Genomic DNA, 20683 nt, shown 5'->3' with positions numbered 1-20683 from the left:
TACTCTGTTTTATAAAATCTTGCAAAGTGATTTATGTGTAGCATTCCATAATTATTACATCTGCAGCTCCCTTGATTTACTAGACCTTAAGCTGCATTTTCTAACTTCAGTTTATCAAATGTGTTCATGTCCATGAGTATCATAAACACGTAATCTTCATGAAAAACATACCAGTGCATTTACATATTTTTATTTTATATGCATGCATCTTAGTAAAATGTCATTTTCTGTCAAAGTCTACCAAACTGATGGGAAACTCAGCAATGCTTCCTCTCAAGGAAAACTGACCAATTATGTTGCTAGTTCTTTATGCATCAAATGTATTCTCTGCACAGCAGAAAGTTAATATGGGCCATCATATTCATTCATAAATCCCTTTTCCCTCAAAGTTTCCAAAATCTCAACATTCGTTGCAAAATTTCTCTATCATTGATTCATTATATATTTTGCTTCCTTCTAACTTAGACCTGGAATTTAAGAAGACTCTGCAATAAAGATATCTTCAGAAAAAGCACAAAAGTTAAAACAAAACAATAAAATGATACAGAAACTAAGAACAACAACTACAGAATAAGGCCAGTCCACATTTAAAAATGGATGGAAGTACACAGTAACAAATAATATTTTGACAGAAGTTACTTAAATAACTACCACGAAAATTTCATCCCCAAATTCCAGACAGTTAGCAAATAATACTCCTAACAATCAGTTAGTTGCATGGGAAAACGAAATATTATGCATTAAATATACTACGTACATATAATGCTCATATACACATGCATGCATTTATACAGATGCCCTTTTTATAAATGCAATTAACCACTTGATAATGAGTAAGGTACACATATTACTGCACATTCATGAGCTGCAAATACTCACATTCTTGGGCAAGTACTTCTCAACACCGCTGGTGTGAAGCAATATCTGTACCATAAACACCTGTTTGCACCTTATCGCATACACCGATAACAGGAGATATGGATAACGCTTGCCAACACAATATTGTCATATCCAAAGCATGGCTTGAACCACCATGCATAATCTAAAATTCATACACGGGGGTGATGATCTTTTTAGGAATAACACTGTCAGTCTAACCATAAGGTAAGCGATTTTACTTATGGCTAAGTCAGCTTCCATTGTCTCTGTTACCAGAAAAATATACTACTGAGTTTGAAAAGCATTGTTATTCAAATTTGTTTTCCTAAAGAAAATTCAAATATTCCAAGTGGTCTGAGTATACATTTCTTTTCAGTCCACAAAGCTATTAAGCATTCTTAACACAAGCTAGTGTCTGCTAACTCCTAAGGAAATTGCAGTCCTTAAGGAATTTATTCTGATGTAAAAGTCCTCACATTCACAACTGTATATCTAAAAGTTTGACAGATTATTGCTGACAAAACTCACTTCTTGTCATTTAAACTTGCCAGACTTCACCCTAAATTGTGCAATGATAATATATTTTGTAACAGCTGAAGTAAGCACGTCTATATGATTTAAAACTGATCTGGAGAAATACATCATGAGCATATATGTATATACATTATCAGCAGAGCAAGGCAGGGAATACTTCACATAGCCTTATAAGTAAGGATATTCATTCCAATTCTCAAATGTGTTTGTTGAGTTTGCTTCCAAACTCCTCAAGAACATCTATCCTAGTGTGCAGGTGTTGTACTAGTTTTATATATTGTACAAATTATGAAGATTATTACGCAGGTTATGAAATAAATACATGTAGGATGGCATAAAATGGAAAACGAACCCCATCGAGGAAAATTACTCATCATTTCAATCTAAGGAACCTCTGTAAAACTGAGATAAATTACTAGGGCATCATGTCTCCAAATCCAGCAAAAGAGAACCCAGCACAGCTCTGACAATTTTGCAGGCATGTTAATTCATGAATGGAACCCCTACCAACACACGTACACAAGTGTCATCAAATCCTTTCCTTTCACTGAGCTGAACTCTACACATTGTTACTAAATACCCTTTCCCTAAAAGTCCCACTAACAAGACACACACACACACACACACACACACACACACACACACACACACACACACACACACACACACACACACACACACACACACACACACACACACACACACACACACACACACACACGCACACACACACACACGCACACACGCACACGCACACGCACGCACACGCACACACACGCACACACACACACACACACACACACGCACACACACGCGCACACACACACACACACACACACACACACACACACACACACACGCACTTTCTCTCTCATACAGAAATTAATGATATTAGATTACACACACACACACACACACACACACACACATACTTTCTCTCTCATACAGAAATTAATGATATTAAATTACACACAGACAAACACACACACTTACCGTCTTTCTCAACCGAATGGCCACAATACTCAAACCCAGAATTATATTTTTACTAAACTTTCACAAACAAATATTCATATCTTGGAAACTGTGCAACCTAGACATATATAGAAAACTTTTGTTAACCAGACATACATTTTCATATGAGAGCAAGAAATTCTTCCCTGCTTATGAAAGTTACAGAAATATGAAGATATCTGCTTAATTGTATAACTAGCAATATAAATAACACTGAATATCTGGACAACACACAAATAAACTGAAAACAACAGCTCTTGGTAGAATAGACAGTCAAAGTACTGGAACGAACGCTCTGATGCTGAATGCACAAGAAGTTACACAAATTGCAGTTCATGAAGAAGTCACTGTTTAAAAGAAACGATTTATTTACCAACCATAGAGTCAAGTGCTTTTCATCCCACAGGTAGTAGGACTTCTTCAGACAACCAGAACATTAAAACACCAGGGTTTAAAAACCTAGTTTGGTGCCAAAATACAAACGCCATTGCTAGGTTACTGGTAACAGTGATGTAAAAAGTAATCAAACCATTAAACACACATATCGAAGGTTTGCTTCCTTTTCTAATAATAATATATATATTACAATGATGACACACAACATCCTAATGTAAAAAATATTGATATAACCAAATCGGCTATTTGCCTTAACTGTTTAAACAGGGATGCAAAGATGTAAAATATTTTACGCAACTGTGACAGTACGATCTTTTGTCTAACTCACTAAATATCACCAGGTAATTAAAGTAAATTACCATAAAGTATTGTTAAATGAATAATGCAAATAATGCACTGTACACATGTAGTACATGATGTGCAAGTGTTAATGGAGCGCTGCTATACAAAAGTGTCAATGCAAAATCCTGTCATAAAGTTGCCATTGCGGTTTAACACAAGGCTAGGATTTGCACTAGCTCTTCAAACACTCAAAAACTAAAATGCATTATATACGTTGCAACTGTCCAATATATGATGACTACATTGATATTGTAAACTAGTTGTGTATATAGATCTTGTCATGAAAATGTCATTACAATTTGGTAGAAAATTAGGACTCGCTAAAGCTCGTCTACACTAAAATAATTAAATACATTGTATGCGATGTAAATATTCATTAATACTAATATTAACCTTACTAGCTTATTGATGAATAAATCTAAACAAAAATCAACTGATTAATCATATCACCAAAAATATTATTTAGTTAACCAAATAATGAATATAAAGGTCTGTTCAAACAGAAAATTAGTTATTACTATTAATATGTTGTATATATACTGATAAAGGGTATTGAGAAATAAATAATAATGAAAAAATAATGGAAAATAATAATATTCGTACCAGTAATAGTGATCCACACACAAAAAATAAATAAATTACTGAGATGTACATTGAGAAATAGATGGAGGTGTGTAAGTCCTGTGATCTCCTGTACCACCTTGCCCGTAATGGTGTTTTAATGTTTTGGTTGTCTGAAGAAGTCCCACTACCTGTGGGACGAAAAGCGCTTAACTCTATGGTTGGTAAATAAATCATTTCTTTTAAACAGTGACTTCTTCATGAACTGCAATTTGTGTAACTTCTTGTACATTCAGCATCAGAGCACTTAAGCATTAGAGCGTTCGTTCCAGTACTTTGACTGTCTATTCTACCAGGAGCTGTTGTTTTCAGTTTATTTGTGTGTTGTCCAGTTTACCAGTATTTACTGTTTGGTATTGTTTGGTATGACTGAAGACAAGGCACCAATTACAACTCCCTCACTGAGCGAGCAGGATAATCAGAACGCTTCAATGCTCCCATTGTTTCAAGCTCTTACACAACAAGTGGAGGCATTAACTAAAAAAGTAAATGCCCTTTTTAACTGCAACAACTGTAAGACTATGATACCACTTGATTATTCTTCTAACAATGCAGCCTTAAATATGGCCAACACTGAGTTTAATCCTAGTACATCAATTACTAGTCGAACAGAAACTACAGGAGAGAACCAACGGACTGTAGGTGATAGTAATAAACCTACTAATGATCATATCCGATCCCAAGGGCTTATTGGAGCACCCAACTTGACCGAATGGTTAGCACAACCACCAACATTTCAAATTCCATCTTGTAGTGGAATTAAGGGGCAACCGGCCAAGGATCCTACATACATTTCAACATTACTTAAGCATTTTGACCAGCAGTTGGTTAAATACAAGAAGCTTCAAACTGAAATAGCATATTTTCGTAAATGCCTCAGTGAGGGCATAGTGCCTAAAGGTTTGTGATCTTGGCAATACCCGACTGGACTAATTGAAGGATCGTGTTTTCATCAGGAACTAATTATACTATTTAACAAACATGGTTGCGAATTACTGGAAACGATATGCAAACATTATCAATTGCAAGCTACAGAAATTATGCAAGAAGCAACTAGTTTGAATTAAACTATTCAACAACATATCAACTTTGTGCGTTATCAGTATGACTATGACATAATTTTTTTTCAGTATTGATCGATACATAGACAAAATTAGAGAAGGGAAGCTCAAGAAACGTAACCGGCATAGAGCAGCATATAGCAGTGGAACAGCGTATCCCAAACCTCCCCCCTCCCAGGTAAAAAGCAACTTAGTTCCAACACACAATTATCAAGATTAGAACATTCAAAATTGCGACTCCGATCCTAACGATATTCCCAATAATGACAGAGGTAATAGTATTGATCCTCTGGTACATCTTGACAATGACAATAATATACCAGGTGGTCTAAACCGAGTCGCAACCCCCCCCAACAATCAACAAATTTTCGGACGGGAGCCTTGCACTACAACTTGAGGAAGATCACCCATTACAGCAGCAATTACATGAACAGGAGCAACAACAATACTCAAGGGAGGAGGGGGAGGTACGTTTGCATACTACCAACCAATTAACTATACTTTACAATACAACTAAAGACTTTAAAATTTTCAACTACAGTTCTGTTCATATAGAACCTGATGTTATTGAACTATTAGCTCGTGGTACCACCTTTGTTCCTAGCAACCGAGCTAACTTGGTTAAAACCATCATTGACCTCAGATTATTCTTGAGGAAACTAAATGTAACCTTGTTTTTGGTAGTGCTAATGTAGCATCTAACATTTTACATACATCAAGTATGTTTATACCACCTATGCATCCTGTATTGCATCTATTTGAAAAAATGTGTGAGAATGATTTCAGAAACATGCTACATTTGAATGTGAACAACACTTTAACCATTAATATTTCCTTTGAGGAAAAGACATCTTTAACGGTCACTAAAAGCAACCGGGGTTAGATTTTTACAAGCTGACAAAGGTGGTGGTCTTGTTATTATGACTCAACAACAGTAAATTGGCAAAATGTTGTTTACAATAAACAACACAGCATATCAAGCATCATCTAAGCATGAATTAAATCACGCATATCAAATTATAAAGTCTTTATTCGATGATTTTTTTATCGAAGGTAGGACTGATTTAACAACTTTAAACTACTTAACTATGCTTGCACCTAGAATACCTATCCTCTTTAGTATACCTAAGATTCATAAATCTTTGATTGATCCACCTATGAGACCCTTAGTTGACGCACGTAACAGTATGAAGTACCCTTGTGCTAAGATGATAGATACTATCTTGCAGGAGTATGTTTCCAAGGAGAAAGCTATATGTAAGGACTCGTGGTCCTTTCTATATCATATCAACAATCTTGGATTCAATGACACTTTTAATTTTTTAACGGTAGATGTAAAAGATTTATATACCTGTATACCACACATTGAAGGTATAGAATGGGTAAGTTTCATTCTTAGGAAACATGGTGCTCCTCAGACTGAAATAAAACTAATAGAGGAAATGTTAGACATTGTCTTGTCTTATAACTTTTTCACCTTTGACAACAAGATTTACCTGCAAAAAATAGGCGTAGCCATGGGCTCCCCTTGTGGGGGTAGCTTTGCTAATCTGGTTATGGCCTATTGGGAACAAGAAGTAGCTAGCAGGAACACTAATGTCAAGAGTAAAATTAAATATTATACACGATTTTTGGATGACATTTTCATACTATTAGATGACGACGAAATTCTGGCAACTGAATTAGTATCATCATTCAATACTAGTTCTGATTTTTTGGTTTTTACATCTACATATAGTAAAGACAGGATAACCTATTTGGACGTAGATTTACGTAAAGATTCAACCAACAAGGTTTTTTTATGCTAATATACATAGAAAGGAAACTTATTCCAACACTGTCTTACATTATAATAGTAGCCATCCTCCTTATCAGAAGGAATCTGTAGTTAAAGGTCAACTAGTACATGCAGCACGAATGGTCTCTAGGAATGATGATTTTTATAACGAATGCCAACTTTTAAGATCTATGTTTATGAGTAGAGCATATCCTCAGCAGCTTGTAGACAATTTAATTTATGAAGTAACTACCAAAAGAGAAACAGGTATGTACCAGCCCATTCTTAGTGCCACTACACAACAAGTAGTGACAGGTTGTAATACCGACTTTACATCTATAAAATTAGCTTTCATCACCCCTTTTAGCTTGGATAGTGACATTATCACCTTAATCATGAACAAAAATTGGAACATTATCACTAATGATAGTGAAACTAGTAAAAAACTTCCACTTAAACCTAAAATAGTATGGAAAAAAGGGAGAAATCTTAAACAAATTATACAAAGTGATACTAGAATACTACCATGGAGAAAAGGTATGTTCCAATGTAATATGTGTAAATACTGTTCATATATGAACACAGGTGAATGTTTTACAATTAGGAATGTTACTTATCACGTAAAACACAAGTTTAATTGTCAGACATCTGGAGTCATATACCTTGCTCAGTATCAGCTGTGTCTTGCCTTCTATTTTGGGAAGACAGACAGGAAGCTACGCGAGCGGGTATATGAGCACCTGTATGCCATCAAGAAAAATAAAACAGACAATGCATTAGCCAAGCATGTCGCTGAAAACAATAAACACACTTTTCTCTTTAGAGCAGTTGACATGATTATACTGGATAGTCGTGATGGGCCCAACCAAGTATTACTAGAAGTTTTAGAATTGTATTGGCAGATACGCTGTTTTGCTAGTGCACCTCCTGGATTGAACGAAATTTGTTCCCTTCATCCCATCTTGAAGCTGAGGAGTCTGCGTCGTTAAACAAATTTGGTGGCACATTTATTTCAATTAACATCATATTTAATTTTACTATAATATACTATTATATATTAATTTTAACATGTCAAAATATTTTTTATAGACATTTGTATTTACTTTTTATATACATTTTCCACATATATTTTTATATTTTTATATATTGGTTCATTTACTTGAATTACAGTACACACATTACGGGCAAGGTGGTACAGGAGATCACAGGACTTACACACCTCCGTCTATTTCTCAATATACATCTCAGTAATTTCTTTATTTTTTGTGTGTGCATCACTATTACTGGTACGAATATTATTATTTTCCATTATTTTTTCATTATTATTTATTTCTCAATACCCTTTATCAGTATATATACAATGTATTAATAGTAATAACTAATTTTCTGTTTGAACAGACCTTTAGATTCATTATTTGGTTAACTAAATAATATTTTTGGTGATTTGATTAATCAGTTGATTTTTGTTTAGATTTATTTATAAATAAGCTAGTAAGGTTAATATTAGTATTATTGAATATTTACATCGCATACAATGTATTTAATTATTTTAGTGTAGACGAGCTTTAGCGAGTCCTAGTTTTCTACCAAATTGTAATGACATTTTCATGACAAGATCTATATACACAACTAGTTTACAATATCAATGTAGTCATCATATATTGGACAGTCGCAACGTATATAATGCATTTTAGTTTTTGAGTGTTTGAAAAGCTAGTGCAAATCCTAGCCTTGTGTTAAACCGCAATGGCAACATTATGACAGGATTTTGCATTGACACTTTTGTATAGCAGCGCTCCATTAACACTTGCACATCATGTACTTCATGTGTACAGTGCATTATTTGCATTATTCATTCAACAATACTTTATGGTAATTTACTTGAATTACCTGGTGATATTTAGTGAGTTAGACAAAAGATCATACTGTCACAGTTGCGTAAAATATTTTAAATCTTTGCATCCCTGTTTAAACAGTTAAGGCAAATAGCCGATTTGGTTATATCAATATATTTTACATTAGGATGTTGTGTGTCATCATTGTAATATATATATTATTATTAGAAAAGGAAGCAAACCTCCGTTATGTGTGTTTAATGGTTTGATTACTTTTTACATCACTGTTACCAGTAACCTAGCAACAGCGTTTGTATTTTGGCGCCAAACTAGGTTTTTAAACCCTGGTGTTTTAATGTTCTGGTTGTCTGAAGAAGTCCCACTACCTGTGGGACGAAAAGCGCTTAACTCTATGGTTGATAAATAAATCGTTTCTTTTAAACAGTGACTTCTTCATGAACTGCAATTTGTGTAACTTCTTGTGCATTCAGCATCAGAGCACTTAAGCATTAGAGCGTTCGTTCCAGTACTTTGACTGTCTATTCTACCAGGAGCTGTTGTTTTCAGTTTATTTGTGTGTTGTCCAGTTTACCAGTAACACTGAATATCTCTCAAGATGTGCAACTTGTTTTTGTTGTTGTTGTTTGTCTTTCGGTTTTTCCCGCTAAGAGGTCGCCACAGCGGAACTCCGGTCCACGAATGATTGGCAGTAGATTTGTACGAAACACCGAGGTGCCAGGTCGACACTCAACCTTCAACGAAGGCACACCCATTTACGTACGCATGTTTTTCGAACGCTACCCAACCACGGGGAGGACAGACTCCACACAGAAGGCACTCCCAAGCCACGCCGAGAATCGAACGTGAGAACCTCTTGCTGTGAGTAACAATGCTACAGCCGTACCACCGCAGCATTCTCTTAAGATGTGCAACTACAGTGCAAATATCAATGCCGGTTTTCTTCAACAACATCTAAGGTTTTACCTGATGTCATGAAATAATTTGTAAGTCATTTATTTTTTTGAAGTACTACGTACATATGGAAAGATTATTTATGTTATGCTAGTCTTTTAACAAATAACTAGCAGTATCTCCAGTGTAATGTAATGCAAATGGACATTGACAATGAATTTTTATGTCTCCCACCAAGACATTTCACCCCATACCCATCCATAACATGTAGGTCCCTCAGTTTTGAAAATACGAACATAAATATGAAACTGAATAATAAGTGAAAAACAGTGATTCATTTCTCTACTGCAGGACAGTGTAGATTATCAGTCTTGGTGTAATTTTTAATAAGCCTATGCACTTCCTAATACTGCCTGTTATTATAGGGTAAGTCACTTAACTAAAGAAGCCAGACCCAAAAAAGGTTTGCACACCATAAGATATTATGGGTGCTAACTGGAAGTATACAAGAAATGCGCTACAGGCTTGAATGAGTTAACACCTACTAGATGTGGTATTCAAAAGTCTCTATTGCATCTCCTCTGTGGCATCCAAAACTTAAAAAATTCACTTACTTGCAGGATATTAGTTCAGATGCTAAAACTCATTATTTGTTACCTGTCTTTTTCTGAATTCTCTCAAGTCCTTGTAACAAGGTTAAGCAACGAAAAGGCCATAATTTAACAGTGTGAAGTTTTATAATATCCCCTCTGTTAATAACCCTTCCCTAAGTCCTCAAAAACAAAACTCAGAGCATGTGACTGTGCCCTCCCCCCCAAAAAAAAACAACACCAACCACTACAAAGGCACATGTTGTATTCGACGTTTGCAGGAAAAAAAATGACGCTACACAACTCACTTAGAATTTCAACAATGTATTTTTAACTATGTAATCATTAATGCATCTACTTGAATTTTTCTGTTTATTTTTTCCTTCTAGTTTATAAGTATGCTTATTTCTGGTGGCCCTTTAAAAAAAATGTTTTACTTTGTTGGTCATGTGACATAGGCATCTATGTAAGGAAGCCATTTTGATTCAAATAGTTTTGGCTCTGACGAAGTACTTTTGAATATATGGGACAAAAGTGCTTGACCTATTGTTTTCATTTTAATTGAGGAATAAATTGCTTTGATTTCTCATGCATTGTGTGACGTCGTTTGTTTCCCCAGCAAACACCGGACACTATGTGTGCCTTCCCTAAGTACTCGCCATTGTCTTAGTGTTCTCTAATAGTGCTTTTCATATTCTGAGAACACTCTCAGACCACTAGTTATACCAATCTCCCCAGATCATCATCTCCGTTGTCAGTCAACATTAACACTGCGTGTGAACTTCTACGCCATGAATGCATTATTTTGATAGTCTAAAGCTGAATCACTGGAAAGCAAGCAACGTTTTGACATTCATATCAAATCAGTCTTCATTCTACAGAGAACCAGGGTCTTCATAACTAACTATACCAGAGCATCAGCTTGTGTCTTTTTGCTAAGCAGCTTTGTATCCTCTTCCCATATAATAATTGCAGGAATTCAAAATAATCTGTTTATTCTCAAACATAGGCACATACATAAGGCAAGTTTTCTGACATATGTCCAAATCACTTTAAACAGTGAAGCAACTGCCATTACAAATTAACTTGACTGTGTAAACAGAACTACACTGAAAATAAATTAGTAGTAGAAGAAAACATAGAGAAAACACCCACAATGATTAATGTACTGCCTCAGAGCTCTAAATGAAAGCAAAATGCCTAGAAATATAAAAAAATAACAAGTAAATGGTTTGGCTGCACTAAATTGATTCTCAACCTACAGAACATAAACTCGTTGATACTAAACAATAAAGAATTACAACCCCAGCCACCAACACAAACAAAAAGAAACACTATGTTTTTTGCAGGGGACAAGTACCTTATCACCTCCAAGATGGGAGATTCTGCCTCTGACACCCCCTCCTTTAATTAGTATACTAACTACATGGTCAAACAACCATAGGAGAAAAGAAACATCCTGCAAGGGTGAACAAAATTGCCACATGATTTGGAGTCTTATAGCCTAATGTACAAAACTTGAAACACAGTCAGGGGAAGGCAAAATTGGGGAAATGGGATCAGGTAAATAATGGTTGACTAGTTAGACGCAAACCACTTGTATGATACTCAAAATAAATAGTACCACCAATGACAGAAAGTAGGATAACAGAATTGTATTATTTTTTTTTAATTTCTAATTATTATAATAAATAAACTGCAAAACAGTAATAAGACTCAAGTAATTTTTATACAGTAGTACTGAATGAATGGAGCTGGATGTATAAAATAACAAATCATGATGCTGTGTAATCTGTCACACAAACCAGAATGCATGTTTATCATGTGAACTTAGCATAAAGTGCCACACTCAATAAGAAATTGTCCCATCTCTTACTCATTTCTGCCCATGTCCTATCATGCCCTTTCTCAACTAGCCTGTTAGCATCTCTTAGTCTCAGCTCATTACGTAAAGGTGCAGCACCTAAACATTATCACATTAAACACTTAACTTGGAGAATATGTAGTTGACATGGCAAATGAGATAAAAAGCAATTAATTCTTCAAAGAAACAGTAGCCTTTTTCAAAGGAAACCCTACATGCAACATTTCCTTTCTTCAGAGTGTATTTCCATCCTTTGAGAATGATCTCTACACTTGCACATATTAAAAAAATGATAATCATTTCAGTAACTTCACTAATTAGCAGAGCTTTGCAAACCAATATGAGCACAGGATCTGAGACTCACACAACATCACTTTTTAAAATCACTCCAAAAAAGTCACAGCCATTTTTACTGAGGATTACTCTGACAATAGAAGAGTATAATACTATAATCCCATTATTTGTACCCTTACAATGCATTATGGGCTAGGCATTTTTTTCCAAGAAAACAAGATCACAGCAATCTCAGTGAGGCAAGTCAGGGTTAGGAAAATTATAATTAGTAATAGGTAGTTACTGCGGTGCTGACATGTTTGGATTGTGTAGAATTTCATGGCAAGATTCAGTTTCAGAGAGAGAGAGAGAGACATACCATAGCATTAAGTTCATTGACTGCTTCCCTAAGCCATCCTTCTCGGACTTCGGTTCTTCGAGTCAGTAGTTCCTCATGCTTACAAGAGTATCGCCAGCTTACATCAACAATCTGTAATACATATGCAACTTTCCATTAAAGGACTTTTAACTACTGTACATGCTCTTGTTACAATTATTTTTGTCAAACATTAACTTCATACAGGAAGCAACTGTGAAAAGACAGTAGTGGCTGTACAATTTATTGTATTTCATGTAAACCATACCTTACAGTAACACACAGTAAACAGATGAGGCTAGCTATATCCAATAAAAGTAAAGAATGTTACTAGTTTTCCAGTATAGCCAATTGGAAAATGTTTCCTCATAAAGTAATATAGTCCCCTGTTTTCTCTCACAGCAAAAATAAACACAATGTAATTTTACAAAATATGAAAGTGTGACAGAAGCAGAGTTATGAAAATTTAGTACATAAAGGAAACACTTCTATTGCTGATTTTGTGCAGCCCACTCATAGATACAGTATTTGTTTTTTTTATTGGTTTCATCTTCCATTACTTATTGAATCACATACAGGAAAGAGATGAGCTCTGTAAATAAGGGATTACACCATATCAGGTAACTGGGGGTGATGGTTGTTGCAATTTGTATACTTCCTTCAAACCTCTCTGCAGCACCAACACAATGAGATTTCTCAAGGAAGACACCAATCCAAACTACTAACAAGTTGACAGAAAACACCAGGAAGGACCCTGTTCAATGAGATTTCTCCAGGGAGGTTGTGTTCTCACTTACACAAATGCACAACACCTCCAGCAGAATGTGCCATCCCATTCAACATTTGATCTGACGGTGTACAATTACACTAGAGATTTTAAGTGGTTAAGGAACCCCAGCAGAACTTATCCCTACCTTCCTGTCTGGGAGAGTACAGCAGATATCAACACAACATTCACCCTTCCTAATGGCTGACAGTCTAGCTCCCAACAGGTTACGTCATCCAATGGCATAGGCAGATGCCCTGCTGCTATACTACCATGCCATATGCATGCCTTTGCTTTGAAGTGCAGTCTATTTCAAAATAAAACTGCAAATAATTCCAGAGTGTAAAGGTGGATATAGCCGAGATCAGAGAACTCTACCTCTGATGGTCATCAAAGGTCTGAATTCATAAAATCAAAGAATGTACAAGGCAACTGGACCATGTTGCCATTTATGCCTCATAAGTATCCACACTTAGACTTTACCTTCTTTTCCATGGAACAATGATAAATTTATGAATATCCATCCAATTGACTAACTCCTTTTTAAAGGAAGATAGTGTCTCACAATGCTTGATCTGTACAGGAAGCATGTTCTCAAGAAGTGGTAAGCATTGCATGACAAACTGTTGCTCTACCATGATTTACTTGTTCAGATCTCTGGTTCTAGTGTTTGCTGGACTGATTTGTGGAGAAATAAAAAGTCTTGGACTGCTGAATACCTAGTGGTCCAGAAGGCAAGGCACAGCTTCCCCTTAAGAAGTCAATCAGACATTGAATACAGGGACAAGGCTTCTGTCCTCTCTTGGTAGCTCAGGTCCTTTAGGCCCATGATCTTTTTTGTCAAGAACCTTTAGGGTTTCTCCAATACTTGGTATGTTTAGTAAGATACATCCTAAAGGGGCAGTGTATTCAATGGGCCTAATCAGTGCAGAATATACAGAGGTAAGGGCTTGTTTGAATCCAGAAGAAATACCCCTTGCAGTCAATTGTATCAGATGAAAGGCTTTTACACCACCTCATGCAACATGATATTCAAAGAAGAGGGAGTTATGTACCCACGTTCCAAACTCTCATAACATTTTTGTTTTGAAGTTGGGGTGATTTCTATGCTATAAGCTGGGTGGAGGGTTTGTTTGCTAAATGTAACAATATTGTATTTTTTAGCATTTAGCTTTAGTCTGTTTTCAGAGTACCAGCTATTAGCATGCATAAACTCACTTTGTAGCTTCTGTGCTTCAGAAGGGGATTTATGTTCATCACCCAATTTACACTGATCTGTAAATGTGGTTAACGAGAGCTCCCCATTTTGATTTAGAAATCAGAGAAGTATATGCTGAATGGCAGAGGTCTCAGCATGGATCCCTGTAGTACCCACTGTTTGCTTTGATGCTCTCTGAGGGTGATCCTAGCACCCTCACAATGTGGGTTCTGCCCCTCGGCCAATTAGCTATCCATCTAACTACACTGAGATCAATTTCATACACATTTAGCATTCTGATAATGTTGACATGTGGTATGCTATCAAATACCTTGGTGAGATCAAGGTATGCTGTGTGGACAGTGTAACCACTGTCCATAGCTTCTGTTCCTCTCTAAACAAATTCACCAGATTTATTAGACATGAAATGCCTTTAACAAAGGCAAACTGCTGGGGTTCGTGTCTTTTAAGATGCATCACAGAAGAACTGAAAAAGATGAGTCAGTGTAACTAGGCGACCCAATCTCTTTAACAATATTTTATGCAAAGAAGAAAGGCCAATAATATTAAATACAACACAGAATCATTGGGGACAAGCTTTGTTAAAGACAGGAACTTCTATTTCTAAGATTAATCAATCAAAAGAGATGGCAAACAAGGTAAAGTTTTGGAAGATAATTAGTGATGACATTCTTACTGTAAGGACAGTGTTAGGTCTGGCAATAACAACAGAACCACTCAGAATTTCAGTTTCTTTCTTTCTTTCTTTATCTTTGTAAACACTACGGATAGCCTATCTTCATGTAACCAAGCTTATACAGTGATAAGCTATCAAAGGCAAACACATTTTTCTCAAAAAGAGAGGATTAATGCTATCAGCTGTCAACAGTCCTCTTCTTCAATTCTACGATTTGATTCCCTCCACATAAATTTGTCTAACGTGTGACACTATGCAAGTCAGTTAGTCATCATCAGTACCTCTTGGACCACATGTCTAGTAAAAGTCTACTTCTAATGATTGAAATTCCACTTACCAGACTTTCTTAACACCGAGACGACTTCACTGATAGCACATTTAAATGAACACTTAGATCACTGACTGAAAAGTCCAGGTAAGTAACCACTTGTCTGCACCACAAAGTAAAATAAAAACCGAACCAAATTAAACCCACAGCCCACAAGGGGGGGGGGCTGCCCCCCCCCCCAACTAAATATACCAACTGAGAGATCGCATTACAGTGAGGAAAGGGGCAAAGTTCATCATGCTGGCAAAGTGGTTACTTACCTGGAGTTTTCAGATGGTGATCCGAGTGTCCGTTTAAATGCGGTTTTGATTATGCTGTCTCACTGATAAAAAAGTCAGGTAGGTGGTATTTTGATCATTAGAAATAGATCTGTCTAGTAACTATGAACCTAAAAATTATTAACAGTGACAGCTGTGACATAAGGATGTCTTAAAAACTTTTCTGAAAAGCAATTAAGCTAACGTAATTAGAAATATTCCTAAATAACCCCTGAGCATAACAACTGTATTTAAAAATCAGAGATTTTGCTAAGCTGGATCTAGAATAATATGAAATTTCTCATTTAACTATAAAATAATTTCTAGTGTTTACAATTGTATACTGAAGCTTAACATGAAACATGAATAAATTACTATGGTGGAGATTATTAAGAGAATATTCTAATAAAATAATGAATTCTAACAAACTCATTTCTCCTATGTTTTCCTATAAATTACAGTGATGGGCTAATTTTGGTAGAGTGCATTAGATCGCAAAATTGCATGATATATTAATATAAGTTAAACAAGTAAAGGTTATGCAGAAAAGTAAAACTCACAAAGAAAATAGCTGCATATCAAATGATATTAAACAAGCATACCTGACTGATAAGAGCAATAATATGCTGTGGAAAAATGAAGGAAAAAGAAAAAAAAACATACATCATTCCAAATATTCCTAAATAAGGCACTCAAAGCTTACGACGTGAAAAAGATAAAAGCAGAGTGGCAATACAGTAATGAGGCAGTACATAATTATTAGCCATTTTAACAAGAAGAAAAAAAACTTAAATTGTGTTAAACTTGGAGGAGATAATCAAAGAAGGAGCAGATCGTTTCCGTATTGAAACACTATCTCATTACCAAACATAGCAGAGAAGTTGTAGTGTGATTATTACATAGATGGCACAGCTAAAGTGCTAAAACGAATTTATTCTAAAGTAAACTCGATTATGTGGCCAGCTGAAAAAAAATAAAACAAACGGGACTTGGAGCCTGATAAGTGATTCCAGAGTGCAGAATACAGTTACGTCTTTGAATACTCTTTTACCTAGTGCCATTGTAGAAATAATTCCTAACTTCTCTTTAGATCTACTAAGGCTAAACCATACAGCATATGCAGATATCACCCATATGTACAGGGCCTCGCTCTTTTCATAATCAGAAGTAACTATATAATGACCTGGCCATATATGTACGTTGCTCAGTAACATAGTGGACCGGAGTTACGCTGTGGCGACCCCTAACCGGGAAAAGCCGAAAGACACCAACAAGTGACTAAAGTTAAATTAGCAGTATGATCTTTGGCATTAATCAAAGACTTGAATGTCTTCCTTCTCTGAACTCTGCCTGTCTCACTTGGACAAAAATGGCTAAGAAGAAGAAAGCATGTGGATTTGTATTCTTTCCTTATTCTCTTTTTCCTGTTCTTGCTTTTCTTTCGATTGTGTTTTGTATTTATGTCATTTTTATAAAATTACTATAGAGTTTTATGGCAATAAATAATAACAGAAAAACAAAGGGTAAGAAGTTGATGCATTTAAGTACCCAGGAATCTGGTTTGACTCGTGTCTTATCTTCTGTCCACCATACTACATTATTTCTTTTAAAACGGTGAATGAATAGAAAATGTCTTATAAGACTGCATGGAAATTTTCACCAAAAGCATACAGTTACTTTGGGAAAAAATATTGATTATTTGACTAGACTATGATCTATCCCTCTTTTTCCCTCCTAATTACAGTAATATTAAGGGACTATAAATCATACAATGGTATCCCCAGGTTCTTTTCTCTTTCTGCTGAAAGTCACTGTATACCACTACAGAAAATCAGGTTAAATTCTCATCTCTGAAACAGCATGCCACTCTTGAATGATGGATGCTGCCTACAGCCAATATCTAATCTGTTCCTCATCCACAGTACTCACTAAGACCATATGCTGAAGAAGCTATTATTCTATAAGAATCTTTGTCCAAGTGACATAGAGGAAAGTAACCTTTTCCTAAACTGGCCCTGAAATTTGAAATTATTTACCACTTCAATTTAGAAATGCTGCATATAATAAACTCTTCAAAATAAGCTTGTATTACATGATAAAACTCCTGAAGAGTACAGCTGTGATTATGGTTAATAAATCTAAATTATAAACTTTGATATGTTTAGCCATCAACTATATTCAGTGCCTTATATTCTCTGTGTCTTAACTATCACTCATGTTATTATGCATACTATGTTCTGCTCTCTTACCACTCATGTCATTATGCATACTATGCTCTGCCCTCTTACCACTCATGTCATTATGCATACTATGTTCTGCCCTCTTACCACTCATGTCATTATGCATGCTATGTTCTGCCCTCTTGCCACTCATGTCATTATGCATACTATATTCTGCCCTCTTACCATTCATGTCATTATGCATACTATGTTCTGCCCTCTTACCACTCATGTCATTATGCATACTATGCTCTGCCCTCTTACCACTCATGTCATTATGGATACTATGTTCTGCCCTCTTACCACTCATGTCATTATGCATACTATGCTCTGCCCTCTTACCACTCATGTCATTATGGATACTATGTTCTGCCCTCTTACCACTCATGTCATTATGCATACTATGTTCTGCTTCTTTATTCGATTTATTGGATGCATGAAATATGTTGGTTATATTACACTGCAGTTAAAGATCACGTACAAAAGAAAAATGTGGACTGTGGTATCTGCATTCTGTTTCTGCCTTAATCAGTTCTTTGTCATAGTCTAGTGCATGCAAAATACTTTTTTTCATTTAAAAATGATATTAAACAACAAAAAAGACTTAAAATATTCTTGCATCACCAGTAACAGTCACAAACTTCCAGGGAAGGGCACGTTCCTGGATGGTGTAATGTATTTCTGCAGGGCCAGAAGCCTTCCTTTTTCCAGTCCCAAGCCTTTTTCTTATGTATACATAATACACTTAAAATGCTGCAATTACTTTCCTTGTTTGTCAGCAATCTGTTTTGTTTGCTTTCTAATGCTGAACCGCAGACAAATAACAAAACAGAGACGTTGTAGAACAGCTCTGCTATCAGTTATAGTGCTTTAATGTGTTGGTAGCAAATTTAATGCTGGATTCCTAAGCCTAGCAGTCTAACTTACGTACTTCCATCTCCATCATTTTGGCTCATCTACTGTTAGTCGGATTTGACAGTCAGATACTGATATTGTACCATCCTTCTAAATACTTACAGTTGCCTCCTCCACATTCCATTTTATCTTTTTATACAGGCTTATTTTTATCCAGTATAAAATGTTCAAAAGGAAATATGCCTACATATATCTGACCATTCATTGAAGACACTCTTTCACTATGTTTTTTTTTTCTCTTCTCCCTGTTTCATTCTGTCTGGACATCCCAGTGTCCCCATCCATCGCTAGGTCTACCTGCTCCTCCATTGTCCCCCAGACTTCTCCAAGTAAGATGGTTATGGCATGAATCTTAAGGGTATTCTGGCAGAGATGCTGGCAACTGATTCTGCTGATGGGGGTTATTATGACGTATCTTTACTTCCCCATCCCTGCATCTGTTGGCAACATTGGAGGGCAACTTCCCTCTGTAGAACCCCCCCCCCAGGAGCATCCCTGACGAATGCTCTCTGCACCACAGATAGACATGCCCACCTCTCTCTGTCAGACCCTCAGACACATGAGCCACAGTAAGTGTACACAACTGTACTATGCTCTTCGTGTTTCACTGTTGCAGTCATCACCAGTGGGAGGATTCCCAAAGCTGAGGAAAAGGGTGGAAGGATAGGTTGAGTCCTAGGTATGGAACAGGAGGCCCTGCAGAACTGCAGAAGCAAACCCTGCCCTAGACTTAGAAAAGAGAGGTAGGTGGTAATGCTTTGTAAAGGTATGGACAGAGGTCCAGGTGGCCGCTTCCAAGATGGTCCTGGTAGGTACTTCTCTGAGGAAGGCAGTGGAAGTGGAGGTTGCCCTAGTGGAGTGGGTACGGATAGACTTAGGTATGGGTTTCCCCTGTAGTTTGTAGCAAAAATGGATACAGTGTGAAATCCATTTGGAAATGGTTTGTTTGGAGATGGGCTTCCCCTCTGCCACTGGAGCAAAGCTTACAAGAAGCTGGTCTGTTTTTCTGAATGGCTTAGCACAGTCCAGATAGTATCCGAGTTGTCTGTGCATGTCTAGTTAGTGTAGAATTCTTTCCCCTTGTTCTGAGGGTTGGAAAAGAAGGTGGGAAGGTGTATGGCCTGGTTAAGCGTCACATCAGATACCACCTTGGGCATAAAGGAGGGGTTAGTCCTCAGGGAAACTCTGTCTGCATGGAAAATTATGAAGGGCTCAACAGCCATGAGAGCTTGAAGTTCCGAGACCCTTCTGGCTGAGGTGATAACCAGTAGGAAGGAAGTCTTCCAAGAGAGGTATTTCAATTCTGTTGAAGCGGCATGTTCGAAAAGGGGTAAGGTTAGTTTTTCTAACACATAATTCAGGTCCTAGGGTGGTGTCAGAGGCCTTCTGGGAGCCCCTCTGAGGAATTGCTTAATCAAAGGATGAGGAGTGGGTCTGAACCATAAAGGGCAGAGATGGCCGAGGCATGGATTTTAATAGAGGAGAAAGAGAGGCCACTATTGAGCAACATTGAAGGTAATCCATGATGAGAAGGATGGAAGGTTGGGAGGTACTGCCCTCTTTTGACTGTTTCCAGGAGCAGAATCTTTTCCATTTTCCTGCATATGATTTTCTTGTGCTGGGCCTTCTGGCCCCTGTGATGATGTCCAGGACCTGTTCGCTTAACAGGGACTCCTTGTTAGTTTTTAGTGTATCAGCCATGCTGAAAGCTTGAGAGTCTGTAGGTCTGGGTGCAGTACCTTCCCCCTCTCCTGGGTCAAGAGGTCTGACATCAGGGGAAGCAGCTTTGGGTGCTGTAAGATCAGACTGCATAATAAGGGGTACCAATGCTG

The 20683-nt window shown here is 36.7% G+C and overlaps 1 protein-coding gene across 1 annotated transcript in view; it reads right to left on the bottom strand.

Moving 5' to 3' along the window:
• Positions 1 to 20683, bottom strand: part of NGLY1 (N-glycanase 1) — a 714901-nt gene that overhangs the window by 138802 nt on the left and 555416 nt on the right. Inside the window, exon 8 of the mRNA XM_044064776.1 lies at positions 12475 to 12585. Coding sequence (XP_043920711.1) covers positions 12475 to 12585 — 111 coding nt within the window. The remainder of the gene's footprint in view (positions 1 to 12474; positions 12586 to 20683) is intronic.

This window comes from Protopterus annectens, chromosome 3.part0, assembly GCF_019279795.1.
Source record: "Protopterus annectens isolate FY-2018-M chromosome 3.part0, PAN1.0, whole genome shotgun sequence".
In the NCBI taxonomy this organism is placed as follows: Eukaryota; Metazoa; Chordata; order Ceratodontiformes; family Protopteridae; genus Protopterus; species Protopterus annectens.
Note: the sequence above shows the minus strand (reverse complement) of the source record. Positions and strands in the feature narration are given on the sequence as shown.